The 23040-nt window shown below is 40.0% G+C and overlaps 1 protein-coding gene across 11 annotated transcripts in view; it reads right to left on the bottom strand.

Annotated features, from left to right (window-relative positions):
* Positions 1 to 23040, bottom strand: part of PATJ (PATJ crumbs cell polarity complex component) — a 155219-nt gene that overhangs the window by 44867 nt on the left and 87312 nt on the right. For all 11 annotated transcript variants that reach the window (XR_008578058.1, XM_054833741.1, XM_054833739.1 and 8 more), the window contains exons 28-30: positions 17795 to 17991; positions 9606 to 9697; positions 51 to 123 (exon numbers count right to left, since the gene is read on the bottom strand). Coding sequence is in view for 10 of the 11 variants with exons in the window: in XM_054833741.1 (XP_054689716.1) it covers positions 51 to 123; positions 9606 to 9697; positions 17795 to 17991 (362 nt within the window). In the remaining variant the exon portion in view is untranslated. The remainder of the gene's footprint in view (positions 1 to 50; positions 124 to 9605; positions 9698 to 17794; positions 17992 to 23040) is intronic.

The raw sequence follows: 23040 nt of genomic DNA, 5'->3' as shown, positions 1-23040 counted from the left end.
TCTATCTAATTTAGCAATCCTTAATTAAAAAAACAACCCATAAACCCTACCTCAATAGAAGAGTGGGAGCTGGAAGGTAATGGGAAAGGAGTAACAGCCATCTGATTGACTGCATCTTCACTTCTGTAAAACAAACAAACAACAACATATTACACACTAAACCAAACTTTCACTTTTGAGTTGGTTTTGCCCATTAAGAAAACACTCTTACTAGCACAAAAAGTAGCTGTTTCTTACCCCTACCAGAAGTTAGAGCATAGAAAAGCACTTCATTTTTGCTTCTGTTCTTTGCTGGCAAACAGACTACATCCCTTCTTGGGACCGCAGTAATTTCTTCTGGGACATACTGACATCACATTCTTTGGAAATCTAATTTTGTGTAGATTATCAGAGGATGCAGTTGGAGTTTATGGTCCCTACACATCAGTAGATGTGCTAATACTTCATTAGCCTCTTCTAACAGCGTCTACATTTGTAAACTGCTTGTTCATAGTTTAACATTCACATTACTGAAATATAATACCAGTTTTATTCAATAGATTGCTTTTTCTTTTTTGTTCATATTTGTGGTGGTCTTTTCTAAAAGATTCAATGTAAAAACTTGGCAGAATTTTTATAAAATGCAGGGAGAACAGATGAACATTGATTCCCCCTACATATAAAGTGCATTATTTTTCAAAGATGCTTATTATGTATGGCATCTTTTCCTCTAGCCTCTTTAAAATGCAATCCTAAGTTGACATCTGATTACTTTAACTTTCAAAAGGCTTTTTTTTTAATTAAATAGCATTCTGCCTTGCTAATGTTTTTCCTCAACTGCCATTTAAAATTATTTGGCTTGCAGAATTAGCTCTGCATTTTTTTGGCCTCTCTAAAACCGAACCAAGTAAAATACAACTTCAGTGATATTGTTTAAGGCAAATCTGAGGCAGATAAAAACAAAAAAAAAAAGACTCCAAATTTTGCTTCAAAAACTGTACTGATGCACCTCTTTATTTTTGGGGTGAACAACTCTGATAGAACACAGAAGCCAGGAACATGATGCAAACCCCATTTTGCTAAAGATTCAGTACTATCGCCCAGCCATTTCTCGCCAAAACGTGAGAGAGGAGGAGTCAGTAATACTGCTGCTTTGTGGACACGGATCTTGACACGAAAGGACGTGATTGCTCACGCAGTGGGTCTTCTGGGCTTGATTTCTGGTCCTATCTACAACCTTCCAGGTTACTGTAACACAAGCAGAATTTCTTCCTCTTTAACTTCTAAAATAAAATATTAGACTAGTATGTGTTTAAAAAAATTTTGCAGAAGTGCCTGAAAGAAAAAAAGTCTCATTTTATCCCTCAAGAGTTAAACATGTGAAGCTAGCGTGTTCTGATCACGGAAAGACAACACTGTAAATCAATAGCTCTCAGCAGAGCCACGTATGGGAAATTCAGTCACAGGCATTTGAAGTGATAAATCCTGCAGGCAAAGGTTGGTGAATTCATTTACTTATCTTCAACCAAACAGCCATCCAAGTCAAAGGAATTGGTTCTGTGCTGCTCATTTTTGTACTCGCTCCCAGCCTCTCCTCCTGGCCCTGCTCAAAGCCTTGCAAGAGTCAGAAGCCACGCTGAGATCAGAACCAGAGCGGCCCGTGATGCAGAAACACGCGTGCACAGGGCCAAGACAGGAATCCGAGGAATGCACAGAATCAAGCCCATGAATTTCAAAAGTGTTTCACAATTTCCAAGTGCATTTTACCCTGTAAGGTGCATTAGGCAAGGACATTTTTCCTCCTCTTTTCTTCTTCTATCTAATTATGTTGCTTTTCTAACCTATAAGAATAAATCAGCAAACATAAGGTGTCTAAGAGACCTGGCAATTTTTACTTGACTGTAGAGATTTTTCGGACAATAGTTTATATGAAGCACAAACAGCATGAAAACTAACAATGCTTCTGTAGCGTACAATGCATGCTGCATACCTTGCAATTAGGAGCAAACTTGAAAATAACAAGGTTTGTATAAACCTTTGTAAGAAATATTCTAAAAATTGCTAGACAGAAGCTTCATGATCTGCATGACAAAGTGGGTTGTAATTAATTACACAAACTAGTTTCTACTTCATACATACACACAAAATGGGGTTTTTTCCCCAATCACTGCGCAAACATTTTTATGTAGGTTTAAATGGATGGCCATTTTTGTTCCAAGCAATAAAAAACCCTACTTACAGTAATTCCCTGGGAAAAAAATGCAAAAAAATAAAAACCCAAGGTTACAAAGTGTCACAACTTGTAATCTCCCCCTGCTAGGACTCGTACATATTTAAATACTTTAATGCTGCTTCAAAGGAGAATGCTTCAAAGCAGAATCAAAGTGGGAACATATTTTAAAGTGACAGATCTAATAATAAATTGCTCTTTCTGCTCTCCACTTCCCTAAGTGTCCTCAACTAAAACATGAATTTATTTACAACTAAAAGGAGCAATCATTTTCTTTTGATGCCAGAGCAGACAGCTTAGAAGTCTGAACATCATATTCAAATTACAGTGACTGCAAATGAGCATTCAACATATTTGCCAATAGTTGCTACATAACCACCTCCGAGAAAGCTGTTCTCAGTTACCAGTGCTCAATATTGCTTGAGGTTAAGATGTCTAAACCCTTCACAGTCAAGACAGCTTCATACTCGCAGGGTCAAAGCAACCTACAATGCAATTTATACAGCAGGGAGGCTCGGATGCTCCCCCCTCCATTATCTGCAGAAATTATAAACATCCACCGCTCCGGTTCCAGCTCTCATACTGGTTTGGATAAGACGGTGGATGGCAGCCCACCTCCTTGCTGAGCTTGTGCACCAGAGAGCTGTTTATATTTCATCAGTTACATATAAACTGAATAGGGAAGGAATTCATCACTCCTCCCACAAATACTTTTATTGCTTCTAACCTCTCAGGATAAGTTTTTGAGTGAAAATGGGAATTAGATCTGCTTGGAGGTTAGAGGGCCTATTGCTTGTATCAACGTCTCCAACTGTAGCTTGATACTGGAGAAACAAGAAGCTTCCCTCATCGCAAAGAGTCACAGGAAGAAAGATCAAAGCAATATGTAAGGGGCAAAGGCTCTTTAAACTTTAGAAAAGCTCATCCCCTTTCAGATTTATTTGATTAGATTGCCATACTTCACTACATTTTGCTTCCTTTCTAGCCTAAATAGGACCCTTGGACATTCCCCGTCCTTTCTCACTGACGAAAGAGAAGAACTTCTGATGTTTTGCTCCATCTAACAATTGCACCTCTGCTGAAGGGAGAGACGTGCAGCTTAAGCAAAGACAAATACAGTTATTACTGACTAATAATTAACTACCATAAACACTTGGCACAAAAAAAAGCCTTAAGAGAGCAATATGCAAATATAAATCTAAAGGGATTACTCATTCCACGCTACAGAAAGTAAGCCTGAAGGGAAGTTAAAGTTGCGTGCTCTAAGGCTTCAGCTAAGCTGCCCTGCAACACTGTGCTGCACTTATCAGAAAGCTGTCTCTGGCACTTTGGAGGAATGTCACCCACAGCTGGAATGGTGTATGAAGCATTCAGAAAGTTATCTTTCTAAAGACGATAACCAGAAGTCACAGCTTCAGCCAAATTCATGGGATTTTTTGCATCAGTCTTGTAATTCTTGAACTGAGGTTCCCTACCTTCCTTTGAGGACATTTTCTGTTTTCCATTTCACTTACTCTTACATCTCTCAGGTTTGTGATGGTATAAGATCACTGTCACGCAATGCCAAGAAAATCCTTGTTGAGCATGCTGAATGAGCTTCATCACCTGTCTAAAGCAGAGCATCTTGTCCAAGATAGTATCCAAACTTCTTCTATGATCAGCGCAAAATCAAGGCAAATCCCAAACCAGATCCACTCAGAAGAGCAATTCATCCCAGCACCTAAATGACCTAATTTAGGACAGGATGAACTGAATTGCTCTTTGGAGGTTCCTGACAACTGTTCGCTAATCACAGAAGTCCAGATGACCTCTAGATGTCTAAACTAAGGGAGATGAACCTCCTGCCAAACTATCTGCAACTACACACATCATCAACACTAAAAGATCATTTGACAACAGCTTTGTCAGGGTTTGTGGATGCTTTGAGGGAATACAAATTACATCAAGAATCAGGAGAAAAACCCAACAGCTTGTATGCAGTTGCATGGCATCTTAGTTGGAACAGATCTGGAGAGCAAGTGAATGAAGAACGTTTGCCCAGTAACCCCTTAGGACTCCCACTGGTTGTGACGCCAGGGCATAAAGTCCTGCAGATTATTGAAAACCTATACTGCCCTCATCCTGTTTGTTAAAAAAAAAAAAAAAAAAAAAAAAAAGGAAGAAAAAAGAAGAAAAATTAGGTCAGGATCTCACATTTTCTCATCTTTGTTTTCCTCTAGACATTCCTTTGGAATAGAAGAGCTGCAGGAAAGTTGCAGACTGAAAAGGCACGCTGGATCTTTCCTTCAGCTGGGTCAAGGCAGGACATTTGTATTGTGCATCTTCTTGAAAAATCTCTCCCATTAACAGCAAGAACAGTCTTGTTCTCCATTTCCCCTCCATCCACTCCTAACTATGTGAGAGCCAAATGCATACAGATATTTTAAACGAACAACTAATGTTCATATAAACTGCAGCTTAGGTCATCAAAGGTTTGAAAGAGCCCAAATTACTTAACTTCCTCAACCGTGCACTTGTTCCCACATGTGTATGACAGCAAGGAGGAAACAGCTCTGAAGAAAACAGGAAAAAGTTCAAACTTGCACACACAGTGTCTGGCAAGAGCTTATTTTTAAAGCTTTCCCACATGAAAGAACCTAAGCAATCAAAGCAAGTAAAAACAGAGTTTATACTATTAAAATATGATCAATTATCCAAGTTAGAACAAACTTAAAGCAAAAATAATTTCTAAAGCATGACAGCATTTTAGACTCTGGCACACAACATACAGCGTTACTTGTAGAGGCTCTAAAAGAAGAGCAAAGACCCAGTGATAACGTCACAGCAACGGAGAGCGTTAAACAGCACCGAGAACTGGCTGACCCAGCCACTGCCCTCAGACTATAAGGATCTCTCTCTCCTTTGCATGTCACCATAAATCACAAGAGATTAGTCTTTACAATTACACCTAGAAACGGAAGGAGGGGTTAGGTGACAGAGATTTGTGGGCTTCACTGAGAAGCTACAATCCCATCACCAGAAAGCAATGATAACAGAACAAATGACTGCAGTGCGGGAGGACGACCGGACAGCTAACAGATGGTATTTAAATAAGCAAAATCCTACCGCACTTTATTCTTAAAGCATTTCTCATGTTTCATCACAGCACAAGACAATTTTCTGTTAAGGAATAAAGGTATGCCAAAGAACAAATCACAGAACTGAACACAATGGGATGATGGTTTGAAATCAGTGGCATTCACTTTGATTCAAGCATTCAAACTATATTTGATCTGCTTATTATACCAACACTGAAGCACCGAAACAGATTAAAGGCAGTTAATTGAGCATGGAAAAAACAATGAATTTGCTGAATCATAAAATTCTCACTGTAAAAGAGCATTCCGATATAAACTGGATTTCCTACTACAGATGCAAAATCTAGGTATATTGTTTTATTATGCACCTTAAAAGGATGGACTTACAATGCATGAACAAAAACCACAGTGGATACAAAAACCATTCTATTTTGGGAACTAGGGCACAGAGGCTCCTACAAGAAACAAGTCCCTTTCTCTGATTACTACCTGGCTAATTCCCGTTGTTGGAGACTCCGATCACGGATTTCAAAAGGCAACTAAGACCTTTACATACCCTATTGCCACTGACTTCCACTAGCGCTTCCTTCTACGCCTTGGAAAGCTGAAGTTAAATTTTTATTTATATCTGACATTCAGAAATCAAAAAAGACAACTCGTATTTACTGCGGTAGCTTGGAAGTTTCTGCAGCAGCTGTAAGACTTTGAGGTCAGATAAAACACAACTGGATGCTAATCAAAGGAAGCACTTGGACCAAGCCATTTCATCTCAGGAAAACCTTGCCGTGCTTGGGCAATTGGTTTGTTTGTTTGTTTGTTAAACCGGGTGAGCAGGTTAAATGCCTTCAAATTTGTTACTGTAGAAGGCTACAAAGCACAAGATGCACTGAATTGAAAAAAAAAAAAAAAAAAAGTGACACTATAACTGCAAATCTTTTAGATGCTATTACAAGCTCATGTAATTAATGAGACCACTGGGAAACAGTGCTGTGTTAAGACCTAAATTTTGGAATCTGGCCAAAATCAACTGTTTTAAATAATCATCGTCAACTTAATTGAGGAAAGGATGCTTATAAACGAGAGTGAAAAAGCCTTCAAATATAAGGGGACGTCTATGATTCTCACAACACTTACTGCACTATGTCTCATCAGCAAAAATTTCAGGAAAGGGTGGGAATGCAATTGAAACGCTACCTGGGTATAAAAAAAAAAGCGTGAACAGATTTTTATAGCACAGACAGTAAGTTAGGATTTTAGTAAAAAGTCAAGAAGGCTGAGAACACCTTCTATTCTTTATTTTTTCTTTAAAAAAAATATGGGTGCAACAAAATCCAAGTTCTTTAATGGTAGTTATTGCAGTTCTCACAGAAAGGCTTTTCTGTGCCCAGGAATTTCTGGGCTTCTTTTGTAACTGATTAAAGAGTTTATGGAAACATCCCCCTGCCCTGCACATGAACCAAAACACCAGAAATAGGAAAACCTTGATGCTGTTTCCTGCTTCAAAGTGAAAAGCAGCATGCTTATCGCCGAGCATCCTTCATCTGAGGAAAATAAGGCCTCAGGATATCAAAGAGGACATTTTTTAGCCCAAGAGTCTCCCCAGTTTTGCTTTTCTGTCCTAGGTCAGCTCAGTCAGGCATGCAGGACCTTTTTAGGCTGCAGAACGATGCATTTCTGGAAAATTATAACCTACTCAGGCCTTTCACTGGTGAAATTAGAATATTAATTTCTCCATCCACATGAAGACCAAATCCATTTCTCTCATAACTCCTGCAGTACACGTTATTTTGTTACGGTGAGCTGTGGCCTCTTCTGACTGCGTGCTCCAGGATGTTTTGGCTACGTTATGCTGTGCACCTTCTACCTTTAAAAGAAGTTGCACAAGTAAGAGCGCTCAGAGGGAGAAAAGCAGCATTTCTGTTGCAACTGGCTCCTCCTCATTTTCAAAGCCTAACAAATGTAACGGTACCTTGCTCTTTCCACATCATTAGAGCCCAGAGGAACACATCTGAAATCAGCCAAGCAGCAAACCTACCAGGAGAGCCGACTCTGCTACACTCAACGCTTTGTTCTCAGCTGGAAAGCTAGTGCACGTGCATGTACGAGAGACGGATGGAGATTCAAGATGCCTGTTGCTGCTCTTATTTACTACAGCTGGCACCACCATGCATTAAGTAGTGGCATTTCAATACCCTCATTTTATATTATGGTTTTAAAATAAGTTGAGAAAGCAAGAAAAAACTTTTTCTACCAAACTGCACCACAGACAAGACTCCTGGGACCAGCCCAGTCTTTTGGTTTGTGTTTTCGGTCAATCACATCCATTGGTTTTGCAGTCTAAGGTGCAGGAATGGGAAGCACCAAGATAGAATGGGCCCATGGAATACAGTTTGCAAGAAAAAAGAAAGTTATTCTCGTTTCTCCTTAAAATTCACCTTTAAGAAAGATAGTCTAATTAGGCTTTGCTAAAATTTTGGAACACTTCTCTTACTATGAGAAGTTGACCATACCTCCAAAAAAGGCGACATTAGTTTTCTCCTCGCGTTACAGCCAGTACTCTCGTTACTAACGACATTCTCTCAGTGGGAGAATTTCTTTTCATTGCTGTTCGAACGGCTGCTCGGGTCAAGCGAACAGACCCATCAGTTGTCAGTGTACTCTAATGCAAGGCCGAGAGCAGTGACAGGATGCGTGCTCTTGGGAAGGGTGAAGATAGAAGTTTACAACCTCAGCAGCAGCATTTAAAAATAGAAACTTTTTTTTTTAACTCTAGATACAGAAACAAGAATTATCCAATGGTATTTCCAATATCTATTGATTATCACCATTGAGACAACTTTTTGCCTTGAAATCCACTTCTACACAGACAATCTGAAAAGGGGAATTACGGTTAAGAACTTACAGGGCCTTTAGGCCTTAAAGACGATACAAATTATGCACCCGGGGCAGCTGGAGCTAACACGCACCCTTCGTTGCAGCTCTGCGAAGTGCTCTGCAGCCAGCCGCGGTGCAGCAGGGCGGGTTGCAAGAAGCCCGCACTCTCCGTGCTGCCTGCCGGCATTAAACCCAGCCCTGGGTTTTGGTTTCATAAGTTGTGGTTCTGCCTCTGGAGCTTCCAACCAGACACATTTTCCACATGCAATTAAGTAATGGTGAGTGAGTTGTTGTACATGACGTTTAATTTTCAATAGCTGGGGAAAGTAACACGGGAGCTGCAGGCAAGATCATTAATCTCCTCCAGATCCTCTGCGCTGCCAAGTATAGCAACTCATTCCTCACGGCGCTAATGCTGCTCTTCCATCATTTCTGTGTATGCTGTACCAGACAGAGCCATGCGAGTAAATGTACACATTTATATGCATTCACCCACAGATTATTACATTGTTCACAGGTAAGCTGCGTATGAGCAAAGAATATAAAACAATATCAAGTATGATGTATGTATTGGTGGGAAGACCGCATTCTAAAACAGCACGGGGATAAGTGCCCGATGAAAGTCACAGCTGGAACAGATGCATTTATGAAATTCCAATATATTAAAGTGTGTATGAGTTCTGGGAAAGAGACAGCTTCTTTGCAGCCCTCCTGCCCAGGGTTGTAAGAATAATGCTTCCTGAACTACAAAGTGAATGCATGGAGGTGTCCTTAATTCACATACAAAGAGGAAACGTTTTCATGCTTGGAGTAAAAGAAAAGATGCCCACATGAAATTCTTATGCAGATGAAAGGTTGTTTTAGCATATTCCCTCCTGCAGAAGCCATTCCAGTGCTTCTTGTCAAAGTCAGGTTCCTCCTCTGTACAAATAAGCCCTAGCTCACTTTCTAAATCCTCTTTTGATGCCCGTACAAAGCTATCCTTCACACATCCACCCAGCCCATGCTCCACGTACTCCATCCATGCTTGCCTGCTCCTCTCAGAGCAGCTCCCTCTCCAGCCCCAAGCCTCTGCACCATGTTCTCTCCCTCCTGGCAGTCTGGGTGAAGCAAGCTGCCCACCCCGTCTGTGTGCTGGCAGAACTAACCTAAAGCACGTTAAGTTGTGGGAGAAGCAGTTCTTATCAGGGTGCTCTCAAACCCAAGAGGGACAGCTCAAGTCTTCAGCAGACACCCCTAAAACAGGCATTCAATTGCATTAGATTTTTTTTTTTAACATCATTAAAGAGAACTCTTCAACTGTTCTGAGAAGAATATTCAAGGAAAAGGTCTCATTCACTTCAAAGAGGACTAAGCAAGTTCAGCGTTTTCAAAACAGGTTAAATACGTAAACATGTAATGTAATAGGCTAAAGTACAAAGTGTTTTGATGAGAACTGTTCTTACCGTATGAAAACTAGCTTGACCTTTGATGGGGCAGTCTTAATGATTGCAGAAGCATTCTGATGACTTCTTCCATACAATATCTGATTGTTTATCTGTTAAAAGAAAATGAAAATTTTCATTTAAGTGGAGAAGTATGCATTGTTTTAATTTATACCACCAAGACTTCCAAATTCACTGTGGGATAAAGAGATAAAACTCAAAGAAAATGTGGTCCGCAAAATATAAATCACATAACTTTTGAGGTTTAGAGACAGGAATACCAATGTTGCACATAGGAGGAGACAGGCACTGCTCAGCTTGGCCTTGGAGTGCCCCAGATTGTCGTCCCTTCCCTCAGTCAACTACCAGAGGAGGATGGGGTGTAATCTGCAACTCAGCAGCAATAATTTAAACATTTCTCATTAGCTTTCTTATCATTCCTTTTGAAAGGATAAATCCTAATTTGATTTTAAGAACATCCTCCTCCTCATATTGATTCTATGACGGACCACAGAATTGCAGCCTAGGAACAGATTTTAAAATATTACATTTTCAACATCTTAGACTCCAATTTATCAAAGAAAAAATACTGTATTAATAGCAAAACATTCCAAATTTTATTCTAGACCAATACAAAACAGAAACCAATGCAGAGCTAAATCAGTCTTATTAGTAAGCCACAAATGAGAGAAATCTCTTACACTTTTTCACAGATCCATAGAATGGATTTTAAGTATGTTCCCAGATTTTTGGAAAACAACTTGATCTGAGAAGAATCCTATAGACATGACAACAGCACAGACTGTGAGACAGACACTCCTATACCTTACCTACAGGCAACCGGCAGTTGAGGAAAACTTGCTGTTAAGATTGTGCTGACTCCCCAGTTTTGCCAAAGGAAACAGAACTGATAGCCGTGGAGCCAAAGGACAATTTAAGGACATGCCACATCACTTCTGCTGGGATGGATCAAGCACCTAAGCACAGCAGCAGACACCAAGTACTTACTATGGACACTTTTGCTGCATGCAAGTGCTGTGGTTTTCAGAGGGAAATAGCTTGGCTTTAATACAGTATGTGCTTCAGGACTTGTCTTTCTGCAGGAACTAGAAGTCTTTTTCCCAGTTTGAGGAAATTGCCCTGAGTTTCTTGGGCTTCCCCTTTGTTAATGCCTCCTGCCTCAGAGGTATCCTAAGAGGATGCTCACCTTTCAGCTCAGGCGTTGCACAAACTACAATCATGAAGATCATACGCAGAACATAAGGTAGGTAGGACTATCACAATAAATTTAAAGAAAGTAAAAGCAGAGCTGAGTATGATGGGGAAAAAAAACCCACTAAGTCAAGAAGATTAACAAAACTCTTGAGCAGTTTCTTAGGTGTACCCTGATGATTTTCAGATTTAAAACTAAGCTGAAGCAAACACTCAGCAAGGTGGTGAAGGAAAGCATCCTCCCCTGCCAGTAGGGACCAGGACTACCAGACCTGCTTGCCTTCAACTTCGACAATTTGGACTGGAATAAGCATCAAGACAACAACGATCTGTGGAAGAACAATTATTTATCTACATCAGAATACCTCTAAACATAAACACGGAAACTAATTCAAAGGTACATTTAACATCTTGTATTTTGTCCAAAAATGAAGGCAAAACTTTAAAGATGAAGAAAAAAAGAAAAATTGAAATTAATAGTATTTGGAGTCATGACGTTAGTTCAGGTTCACGGTTCAGCTCATCCTGTGTCTTGCCGTGTAAGCAAACATCAGAAGCTTCCAAGCGTGCAGAATAATCTGCTATTTAACTGTCAAAATTCTCACTCCAAGCACCTTGATTAATGTACCTCTCTTGAGCTGGAGCGTTCATACACCCTTCCAAAGTGAGCAGCCAGCTTCATTTCAATACTGCAATTTTTTCCTCCCACTCTTAATTTACAACATTAGTATTTACATTCACATTTTGATATACCAATGCTGTTTAAAACAATAATGGAGCCCAGGAACAATTTACTAGTAATTATAGAAGAACTTTTTATTACTGAAAATGTTTGTATTGGATTTTGGTTTTGTGTTCTTAGAAGATTTTTCCATTCAAACAAGAAATAACTGGCCAAGTCTTACAGCCTTGTGTCATACAGAGTATTTGGTCATACTGGCAACTTCGCAATACTCCCGTCTTCTTTTCAATGGGTCAAAACAGTATGCAAGTTCATCAGTTAAATAAGGACAATGCAAGGAGAAGAATAAAACCCCTAACACTTGATTATTCATGAAGATTGAAGTGCAAACCATTTACCTATCAAGCTGCTTACTCTTCAAAAAGAAAGCCAAGAAAGGTCTACGAGAGTCTGAAACGATCAGTGCTGAGGAAACAGCATCACGCCAACATTCGCAGGGGTTTAATACGGTCCTGTCTGCAACCTGCATGGTTGCAAAGACAGGGCGAGAAGCAACATCCTAGGCCACGCTTTGTTAATCAAAGATAAATCTAAAAATCTGGTGGCAAAAATGAATGCTCAGTTGCATTCTGGCTTCAAGCCGGACTTGAAACTTTCAACGAGTTTGTTGACTTAATTTCTCTAAGTTCAAAAATGAATTATTAACTGGAAATACTGTATGCTTTACAAATTGTTTGGATTTAGTTAAATTACCATCAATTTTTCTAAACAGCAGACTTAGATTAAAATTTATAGTCTTTACTCTGGCTAAATTAATCCTATTCACTAGATATATCAAATAGTCCAAAATTTAATTAGCTGTGAGCTGGGTCTGTAAGTTATAATTATTTAATTACACCAAAATGAAAGGATAATCAAAGTAATATATCTCCACAAGGTTTTGGACTGTCCCACATAGTTAATACAGCCAGTATTAATTTTTCTTTTTTTTTTTCTTTCTTTTTTTTTTTAAAAAAGGTCACTTTCTTTTGCAATGTGAATTAATGTTCTGTTAGCTTCAGATACCACAGTGATGAGCAAAGCACTAAAGCCTACTTAAATAAAACAAAACCGAGAACATCTAGGATTTCATAAGCAACACCATTTTAAATCTTTTCAAATTAAATAAAGTAACACGTCAGATTAAACAAATAGTACTCTGGGAGTCAAAACCTATAAGTCTGTGCTTTGCTTTTTTCATTACAGATTAGAAAAGAAAAACAAGGCTTTGACTAAGCAAAAGAAATAAACTGATCGAAATCAACCTCAACTCTTCTTTAAATGTCTCTTCACATAACTTCTTGGAATAAGAGGAGAGAAGAGAGAAAGATTAAAACATGCTACAGGTATGAGGTCAGGTCAGCACACAAGTTTAATCTTTAATATAACCCTACACTGCTTCATGGCAGATTTTATCACATATCCCAAATGTACTGTTGCCTCCACCTACAAAAGTTTTGGTTTACAGTTTCACACACTAAAGTAGCACAAAGTACAAACTCACTGAAATCTGAACTCTTAAATTAAGAGAAAAGAATTTAAAGGATTCAAACTTTAATTTGCAGAAAAGAAACATTAGATATGGATATTAAAAAAAAAGGCTGTTTTTACTATGTGGCAGTAATGGAAATCCATAAAATTAGTATAATCTGATTTTTATGAAAAATAAAGTTAAATGATACCCCAAAGCTAGTAAAAGAACTGGCATAGCTTTCTATAATAATTATTTCTTTGTACCAATGCATTAGGTTCCTTCTAACCACAGGAACTGTAGCATTTTGAGATACAACCAGAGTCTCTGAAACAATGGGAAAAGTTTCACAAATTTTTGGATCAGTCAAATTATATAGACTGAAATCCCCAATACACCGAACGGCCAAATAATAAAGCAAGAGGAAAACACTGGAAAGGAAAATGGAATAATTAGAATGTGAATTATTCTTCCCTCGCCAAAATTCTTTCCCAGCACACATTCAAACACAGAGTACATGAAAAAAGTATTTGTATCCTTCTATGAAAAGACCAAAAGGATGCTATCCCTCAACGTTACCTTCAGTAAATGAATGTGAGAACAAGAACAGAAGCTCTGACTATTATGGTTAAATAGGAATTTAAATATATCACTACTGGGGTTATGACTCTTCTCATGTGAAAATCCCACTATCTCTCTACGTTCAAGTTACTGTCCCTTTTGAGGGACAGTGCCACTTGCCTAATCCAAAGTAACTGTCTTGAAACAGGAAAAACCAAACCAATCCCACCACAAATAAGCTGAGAATAAAACACCAGTCCCCTGCATTCTAAACCAGAAGTGGCATTGTGAATTCAGCTGGGTAGTTCATTTACTTGGGCAAAATGCTGATGTATTTATTGTAGCATAACGTATTTATCTAAGACACTTGAAATAAAATCACAATAAAAATACATTAAGCACAAAAGCCCTCGGGCTTTGAGATATGACAGAAATGGCATAAAAAAAGGATGAAAAAAAAAATTGCTTCTCATGCAGCAGTCCAGAAGGAACAACAGGGAAACTTGTACACCGACTCTTGACTACGAAGACTAGCTTTCGCTCTTTCAAGAAGTGCTGTGGCCTCCTAGAGCAAAACATCCAAATGAGCCGTTTCCTTCCACCTCCTGCCCCATTTTCAGCAAGACAAGCAGGGACACGAAGATGGCAGAAAATCCCAACATCAGTAATTTAGCATAACAGGGCTCTGTACAGCTTGGTTTATTAATAGAACGCAGTTGACTCTCTTACGGGGAGATGATAATAACAATAATAATAATAGGGTGGATTATTCAGTGTGAATAAAAGCTACCAAAAGGACAAACCCATGCAGAGTTCACGAGCAGCAGGGCTTAACAGCACAGGTACAGCACCACGTGAACACGCTGCGGGCCATGCTGGGCACAATCAGCCGCAGGGCTAAGCCCAAACTAATAAGATACGAAGCAGTGCAGACACCTGCACTAAAACAGCAAGAGCGCAAGGCAGGAGCACCACAGATGGTTTCTTTGCTTGGAAAAAGAACAGAAAAGCAGAACTTGTGTTATGTAAAAATACATTCTTTTGTACAGGGACCAAATTGTGACCCAAGTAATTTTCCTCCACACATGAAAGTAGGATGAAAGGACCTTCTCCCTCAAAAAGCTGTTTTCTCCAGCAACACACCCATCCAAAACACATCAGATGATGTATTAAAAAAAAATAATGATTACATGCAGGTTTATGTGACCTGCATTTCTCTCAATGTATAGGCTGGATTGACTTTGAAAACGAGCCAGGATCATGCCCCCAAAAGACTACTGTTGTTTAGAGAAGCTAAAAGTGAGATGATACTTCAGTAATTCAGTGACAGCAGATTTTAAGAATAAGGAGCTGACGCAGTCTGGCAGCATTCCACATCCTTCAACTGAATCCAATCAAACTCCAGTTCAGAAGAAAAATGAAGAGGTAATATCTATCTATCTGTCTCCCCATCACATTAACCTTATCCCCATCAACAGCCACGGGGAATAGTCTGCACACACTGCAGCAGCATCCACTGTTTTAAAGGAGCAACACTGACCAACAGGATTCGCTGGGGCACCCCAGGACAGCGCAGAAATGCTAGAGGCTTCCTAAGATGTCAATCCCTTCTCTTGCCGATACACTCTGGTATTCAAAACTGATGTGTAATCAAACATGCAGATGCAAATATACTTAAAACATGCAGTTAGATGAGGGTTGAGGGTGGTCTATTTGCTGATGATCAGATGAGAATACTGGGGAAAATGACCTCAAATGTTTATGTGGTTGTTTTTCTACACAATAACTAAATATTTGACCAGTGGGCAATGGCCAGCAGCTCAGTCTGCTGGTAGAGCAATTCAATACCTACACGCAGGGAAGCACTACCCAAAGGAAGAGAAGTTAAGTTGCTTCATCAGTAAAGACTGTCCATCCAGGTCTCTGAATGAAGGAAGGATACAATGGGAGAGATAAAATGCTTCTGCGATCGACAACCATGCTCACAGCCTTTAATTTTATGTCTTTAACTGGAGAAAACCAAACAATCTGGATTCTGTCATTTCTTCACTTCTGAACACTTGAGTTTGCCGTTAATGCTCTTTTAATGTATTTTGTTGTAGAAGACACTGCAAGTAAAGCCAGTTGACCACCTTGCCCTCTGCATCACTGACATCAAAGTAGCATGAAGTCATATCGGAGATACTCGAAAGCCATCTAAACACAGTCCTGGGCAACTGGCTTGAGGTGGCCCTGCTTGAGCAAGGGGGGTTTGCCCAGATGACCTCTGGAGGTCCCTTCCAGGCCCAACCATCCCGTGATATTCCTGCCACGGTGACCCATATACTTCTTGGCTATGAGGATCCCTAATGGCTACTGAAACAGTTATTAAACCTAATGGTTATTGAAAAAAACCTGCCAGCGTAAATGCCCATTAGTTCCATTTCAATGCTATTCGCGTAACACTGAAATGCTTTTAAAAGACAAAAAAACCCAGAAGCTGTGAATAATTGACCACTGGTGTGAACATGAGACGTCTGTACATGACTAACGCACAACCCAATCCTTTGTAATACAGGATGTTTTGACACTGGATACATACTCACTGGGGACCAGAATGAGATCACCACATCCTTTCATATAAGTAATCGCACTTCTGCCCACTGGTGACACACCTTTAATTTGATTGCAAAGGTCAACAAGAGTGGTAGTTACTAAAGTCTCTTTGAACTTCAGTTTATTTGAAGTTTGGCATTTTTGAGATGGTGAACATCACCCTCCTTCCACCGAAGAAAAAAAAATCATTTTATCTCCAACTTGACAGGGAGAGGAAGTAGGGCAACACCACCACCACTTTGGAAAATGCTACTTGTAACACAGCTCATGCATGCAAATCCCAAGCCTTGAGATATACGTGATTAATCACAGATGGTGCATCTTCCTGCTAGCAACACTTAACATTAGATCAAACAAACACTGCAAGGAATAACTCACAAGGTATACTCAGTGGATCCTTCTTTAGGGGAAAGTATTGATACAAAAGGCTCTACCTTTCCTCTATCAGGAACCACCTGGTCTGTGATATGCACAGAGGAAAACAGTACCATGAGTCCTTTCAACTGGTATACACCCCAAATTCAACAATTTTTTTTTTTTACCATTAGAATTTGGCACCAGGGACAGAAAGAACATAAATTTGAAGGAGAAAGTCATTTTCCTACTCTACACCAGTACAGTATAGACCTTCATACCATTTATCACACTTAAAAAGAAAATAATAAACTTCAGATGGTGTTGTTGTTATAGCAAAACAAGTCTTTCTTGTACTATGTGTATTGAAAACCCATAATTATAGAACTATTAGACAATGACAAATGCTTAGACAATTCTGAGTACTCCCAAGGTATCCCCAGGCAGTCAAATTGCTCTTTGTCAAGTCAAGAAACGTGAGAAAATAGGTGGTTCTCAGAGAGCTGCTGAAAGATCAAAAAATCGCCACCCATGGAGAGCAGTAGGTCAGCATATACCAGCTCTTCTTTCCAAAGGAAAGATCCTCAGGGATGCCTGATATTTTTAAACCACTAAAGCCATCGTGACGTGGGGAACTACTGCAGGTACTGCAGTAAAGTGTCGTTTTGCAACAGCTAAAAATCAGATGAAGTGTAGGAAATCTGCATTTTCAATCTGAAGGTGAAACAAGGAGATGGGAGAAAAAGCGAAGACTAAATACTTCACTTGCTAACGAGCTCTCTTGCCTTGTGGGTGAACTTGTGCCAGACACGACTAAGGAAAGTAAGTATTTTAAGTTACAACAGATCAAAACAGATTACAGCACAAAATTTATTTTCAGGATGGGGAATATCCCTGTCATCTGTAAAAACACATATGGTAACTTTGAGGGGGGTTTGTTTTTTTTTAATGTAAGGTGTGAATTTCCCTGTGAAACCACATATGTACTACAAGGATAGATTTACTGTCCCCTTCCTGCCTTTCAGCAGTCCCTCCCCAAGCATAGCTTGTGAACACGCTGAGAGCACAGACTTCACTGACAAGACATTAGTTTTCACAGGCCAATGATTTTTGTTTCACTGAAAACACATTTACCTGCCAAAGGCCAAGTTCTCAGTTGGCATAAATCAATGCAGCTCCTTGCCTCAGCCACCTAATTCCATTTGCCGGCTTTATTTAAGGTTCAAACGATAGCTTCACATATGCCTCTCCCTCTCTCCATATGAATCCTGCTTAGTAGTTAAAGGAAACACTTACCTCCAGAAGTTCATCGCCAATATGCATCCTTCCATCTCGTCCCGCAGGTCCATCTGGATTGATACCAACTACAAAGATGCTCATACGAGAGCGGTCCTTGTTGCCAGCAAGACTCAGTCCAAGCCCGTTTTTGTCTTTCTCAAGCTCAATAATGTGCAACTCTCCTGGTAGGTCTGCATATCTTTGCCTGATTTTTTCTAAAAAGATCAAACATAAAATGAGTTATAACATTAAATAACTTACATGCAGATATTCAAGAACACATACAAATAAGCTAGAAATTGATGGCTTCTCAGCATTTACTCTTTGGTATCAGAGGTCTTTCTAGCGCAGACTCCAAAATACCATTTTGTGTGCCTGTATCATTCACACAGCAAAATGCCGCATCAGCTGCAAATACTATTCATGTTAAAACTGCACTATTTTAATTATTTGTACAACAGCCTGGTTCTAAACCAAAAATTTTTTGAAAGGAGGGTAAACAAGGGAATTCCAGAGGCACCTCGATCTTACCATACAAAAACTATCAATTTCAGGAAATTCTCATAAAGTTAGAACTCGTTAATTAACCACTGTGGGAAACTGAAATGCTTACGTTGCAAACATACCGCGAACTCACATCTCAAGGTAGAATCTTTTACTTTTGCTTCTTTCTGGTGACTCAGGAATATGCCTACCATGCTCTGCTTAACATAATGTGCTACTGTGCGGATGATTACTCAAAGCAGATGTCAGTGACAATGTATATGATTGATTACATTTTTAAATGCAGCCTCACTTGATATTAAGGTAGTTATTTGTCTTTCATCTACATTTCAACTGGTTCTGTGACAGAGCGCAATATACTTACGAAGTTATTTGGAGCACATTGCACGTCTGTGGATGCTGACAGTTTAATCTGAATGTCTTTTCACCACTAGCATACAAACATCTATAACTACTGCTTGCAAGGGTCAATCACATCAAGGGTAATTTTTTTTTTCTGTCTGATTGTCCTTTGCAGATTTTAAAGCCACCTTCATAACACCACCTGCATCCAACGCTTCAGCTGGGCCACATGTTAAAAAAGCAAGTCAAAGTATTTTGCTGTGGCTGGATGTCACCTTTAGTACAGAGCCCAAGGTGAAAGAAACTGCTGCATTATGCATTAAGAAGAGAAATAAGAGATATTATATGTTCAACCATATCCCTGAGTCAGCAGCAGCAGCTAGATCAATATTAGCTACTACCATTCTACCGGGGAAACATATTTTAATAGTATGATTTAACCACTGTAGTGAATGTTCCCATGACAACAAGGAAGAGGGGAAAGAGCTGGGGAAGGTGAGAGGGAAGCGACTAAAAGTGAATAAAAACTGCTGAGAAGACAGACGATGAAGTAGAGCTGTTCCTTCCACTGCAGGCTGCCAGGGTGATTCAGCGAAACTTGGGTTCACCCTGGCAGATCTCCCTCTCCGAGGGTCCTTCCCGAGCAGTTTTTCCAGTTGCAGCAGCTCCTCATGCTTTGGCAGAGACCGCTGGGACAGGGGGAGCAGTCTCCTGTCTCCAACCCCAGATGCACCCAAAAAAATTACCTACAATCAGAGCAACACAGACAAGAACCAGCTCTCTCATCGCTGTATTTACAGGCTGGCATTTTCCTGCCGGGCTCAAAATCCCTGGTGGTCTGGAGCCTGAGCCTCAAATCCTGGGGCGTTTATTAAGGGTGAGATGTTATCCCTGGAAAGCTGTAAAGCCCTACAGAGGTCTGCACAAAATCAGAATATCATAAAAAATTAGAAACCTCACTTGTTACTATCAATTATATGCCAAAAATTCATATAACTGCATTAAATGGTAATCCATACAGCTGCACAGTTCTCTAATACATTTCTTAACTAATGGGGTCAAAATGTAATTAGAGGTGTGATTTGCTACTTGAATTCAGAAAGTATTATTTTTCTGCTTAGCATGCAGGATACCTCCTGCCGAAAAACTGCAAGTGAGGAAAGGTCTTGAAAATGGTGCTTCTGAAAGTACAGCAGATGCAAGCCGTAGATGCACACGCAGCCACACGTGTTTTGTTCACACCATCGCGGTTTAATGTCCTTTTCCCATTAAGCAAAGTCCAGGCCTAAAGAGCACTAAAACATTTTCTGCCCACCACAATTAGACAAACAACTCATTACAGCGCAGCACGTAGCTGCAGTGTATCCCAGCTGTAAGAATATTAAGAACAGGTCATCAGCAGCAAAGGGATTTCTTAGTGATTGCACTTTTGTGGATAAAGCAAAGAATCAGTGCTCTGGAGGGATGCTGACTGATCATTGCTGTGCCACAGTTCCTTCCATTGCTCATTTTTCATGGACACCACGTCTCACTTTCATTTGCTAGGAGCAAAGCACATGTCTAAAGCACGTTTTTAGGAACTTGTAGTTGGATGCACAGAAAGAGGCAGAGGGGTGAGGAGAACACGCACGCACAGATGAAGCTGCACATCTTTGCAGACTGCTTCAAAACTCATTTCTCGCTTGTCAGTAAAACTCCTTAAAATTCCCCAACACGGGCCTGATGCAGGAGCAGCTCTGCGACACTGTGCACACGGACACACAGCTCCAGCCTCTATCTGCAGACAAGTACCTCTTGAGACTACCAGTGTCAGTAAGTCTGTAAACTTTGCAGTGCTTCCTCCTGCTTGGAGGAGCCCAAAATGAGTTTTCTCACATGGGAAAAATGTTAGCTGTGCAGAAGTACACTTGTAATTCCTGTTCCGTGCTGGGCTAAAATTAAAAGTTTTGGTTCTCCAAAAATTAGTAGTTAGGGCAATTGCCTGGGATGAGACAGAGCCCCGCTGAAGTTTCTGGACTACCTCTATTGGGCCAGGAGTGGAAACCTGGTGAGCCGATGCCCAGCTCAGCACTCCAGCTGCGTCAGTAATCCCCCACTGTGGGAACAATTCTTTAGGTAAAGAAAAATTTATCTGGGGAAAAAAAACAGAGACCAGCTCCAGAGGTCATCAAGGTGCTTTAGCTGTTAAGAGTTGTTTGGGTTTTTTTTTGTTTTGGGTTTTTTTTTTTTAAAAGGGTTTTCCCCACTGCATGTCTTTGAAAAAACCCATACTTGGAAGGAAAGCTCTGTGTGGACTAAGCCCTGCACTGAATTATCACATTCATTTATGAAGCTAGTATTTGAAATGGCTGAGGTGACTGGAGTGGTAAAATAGCGGGAGCCTACAGAGGAAACAACGAAGATGCTACGTGCTGAGCGCCGCTTCCAGCCTGGCAGGAGGGCACCGTTATTGAGCGCAGCCGGAGAAGACGTGTGTGTACATGTTCATGCACGTACAGACAAGCAGAGACACCCTTGCTTTTAAAATCAAGCCTCCCTTAGCAGGGCATGCTGTCTCCTTGCTGAACAACAGAAGGTTCTGGCTCTCGCAAGCCCCACCTCCTGCAATTAAACACGTCCAAGGGTTGTCCTCACCAGCCAGCCTTGCAGTGTAAATGATAACGCGCTATTCCCAGTGGTGTCCTTGCGTTACTCATCCGATCTGCATACAAATATCCTTTGGGCATCCAGCTGACTTCCTATAACGCTGTAATCATATTCTCAGTTTGCCTCTTAATAAGAATCTCATAAGATTATTTTAAACAAGTATTTACTGCTTAAACAAACGTGCATCTAAGGCATCTTCTTTTTAATGCCTTTTTCAGCTGTTTTTTCTCCCCTCCAGCTGCTATCACTTTTCAGTTCTCTGCCTAGCATTGGGGAGCCAGTTAGCATCTGCTTTTGCAAAGAATTCCATTATCTGCCTTCATTACCAGATACTTTACACAAGGCAATTGTAATTCTGTTGTTGCTGCATTACACATGGGACACGGCGTTTCTTGTTTTGGCACTACATGGAGTTGTTTCCACATTCGGTGACAATATGCCTATCACAACTTCTGCAAACATATCTCACCAACAATATCTAACTAGTTAAGGTTGCATCCAGTTTCTTTTAAAAATACTGTACAGATGTGTCGTGAACTAAAAGCACAAGTATACACTTTAGTGATCACTCCTGTGATAATATTTCCCAGTTATATTAGCAGACAATTACATTTCAAAGGACACCCTGGAAATGGAAGACAACTGCTTTCAAACAATATACTATTATGCTGCTGCATATGTTTCCCTGCTTCGGCCGCTATTCCTATTATATTAAACAGAGAGATAAAAGAAATAAATGGGGCCAATATGGTCAGGATATTGGAGTTCGCATGATCTAGCATTGCAACAAATACACAATTTATCTGCATGGAAAAAAACAGACACCAGCTCTCAGGAAGGCAAAAGGGTCTTTAAATCACAAAGATATATAAAGCACTTGCAAAGGGCTGAGAAGCCTGTTTCCCAAAACTGCTGAAATCTCCTGTTAAATGAGCTGAAAGGGAAGAGGTGTTTCTTTTGAAAATGGTGTCTCTGCGTGATGCAAATTAGAGTCCATCTAGAAAGGTAAAAAGAGGAAAGAAGCAGCTCTGGATGACTCAGCTAGGTTGTTGGTTTTCGTACCAAATGCTCAATATTAAAACTGCCAAGGCAAAATACAGAGAAAAGAAAGGAGAAAAACCACCACAAAAGCAGATGACGGATGATATTTGTATATAGAAGGTGATACTGAGGATTTTACATCCCTCTTGCGTTACCTCAGATAACTATTAAGCAACATATGCTGGCTTTTGGAGACTTTGCTGGGGTCTCATTTATCAGCCTGCATTCATTTTTATGGTTTTAGCTACCGTTTTTATCACGTAGCACATAACACGGTTCCAGTCTTAGCCTTTTCTGAGATTGCTCTGCTTGGACAGCAGTGCTGCAGCATCACAACCGCTGGTTTTCATTTAGCAATGATAGATATCAGAATGCAGCCAGCATCCACTACACAGAGCCAACCTTGCATATCAAACAACTAATTCCCTTCTTGATTTCACTATAAACATTAAAAAAAAATAATAATGTAGGAAGTCCCTTGAAAGCTAACCCTAGAGCTGTGAGGGCAGCACGTCTAATTTACTGATTACAATTTACAAGAACCTAAATAAGCATATTGAAGGGACCATAATTGAACAAATGGGGTTTAGAATTCTCCCACTACTAATAATATAATAAGCTTATTGTTTTAATCTTCCCACTAGCTGTCTATTCAGCTCCAAGGAGGCAGACAGTTCTTCAAACCTTATCTCAAAAGTGATGCACTTGTCTGTTTTCATAAGCTTTAAACT

The sequence above is a fragment of the Grus americana genome, chromosome 8 (genome assembly GCF_028858705.1).
Source record: "Grus americana isolate bGruAme1 chromosome 8, bGruAme1.mat, whole genome shotgun sequence".
NCBI classification, from domain to species: domain Eukaryota; kingdom Metazoa; phylum Chordata; class Aves; order Gruiformes; family Gruidae; genus Grus; species Grus americana.
This window is presented reverse-complemented; position numbering and strand designations above follow the sequence as displayed.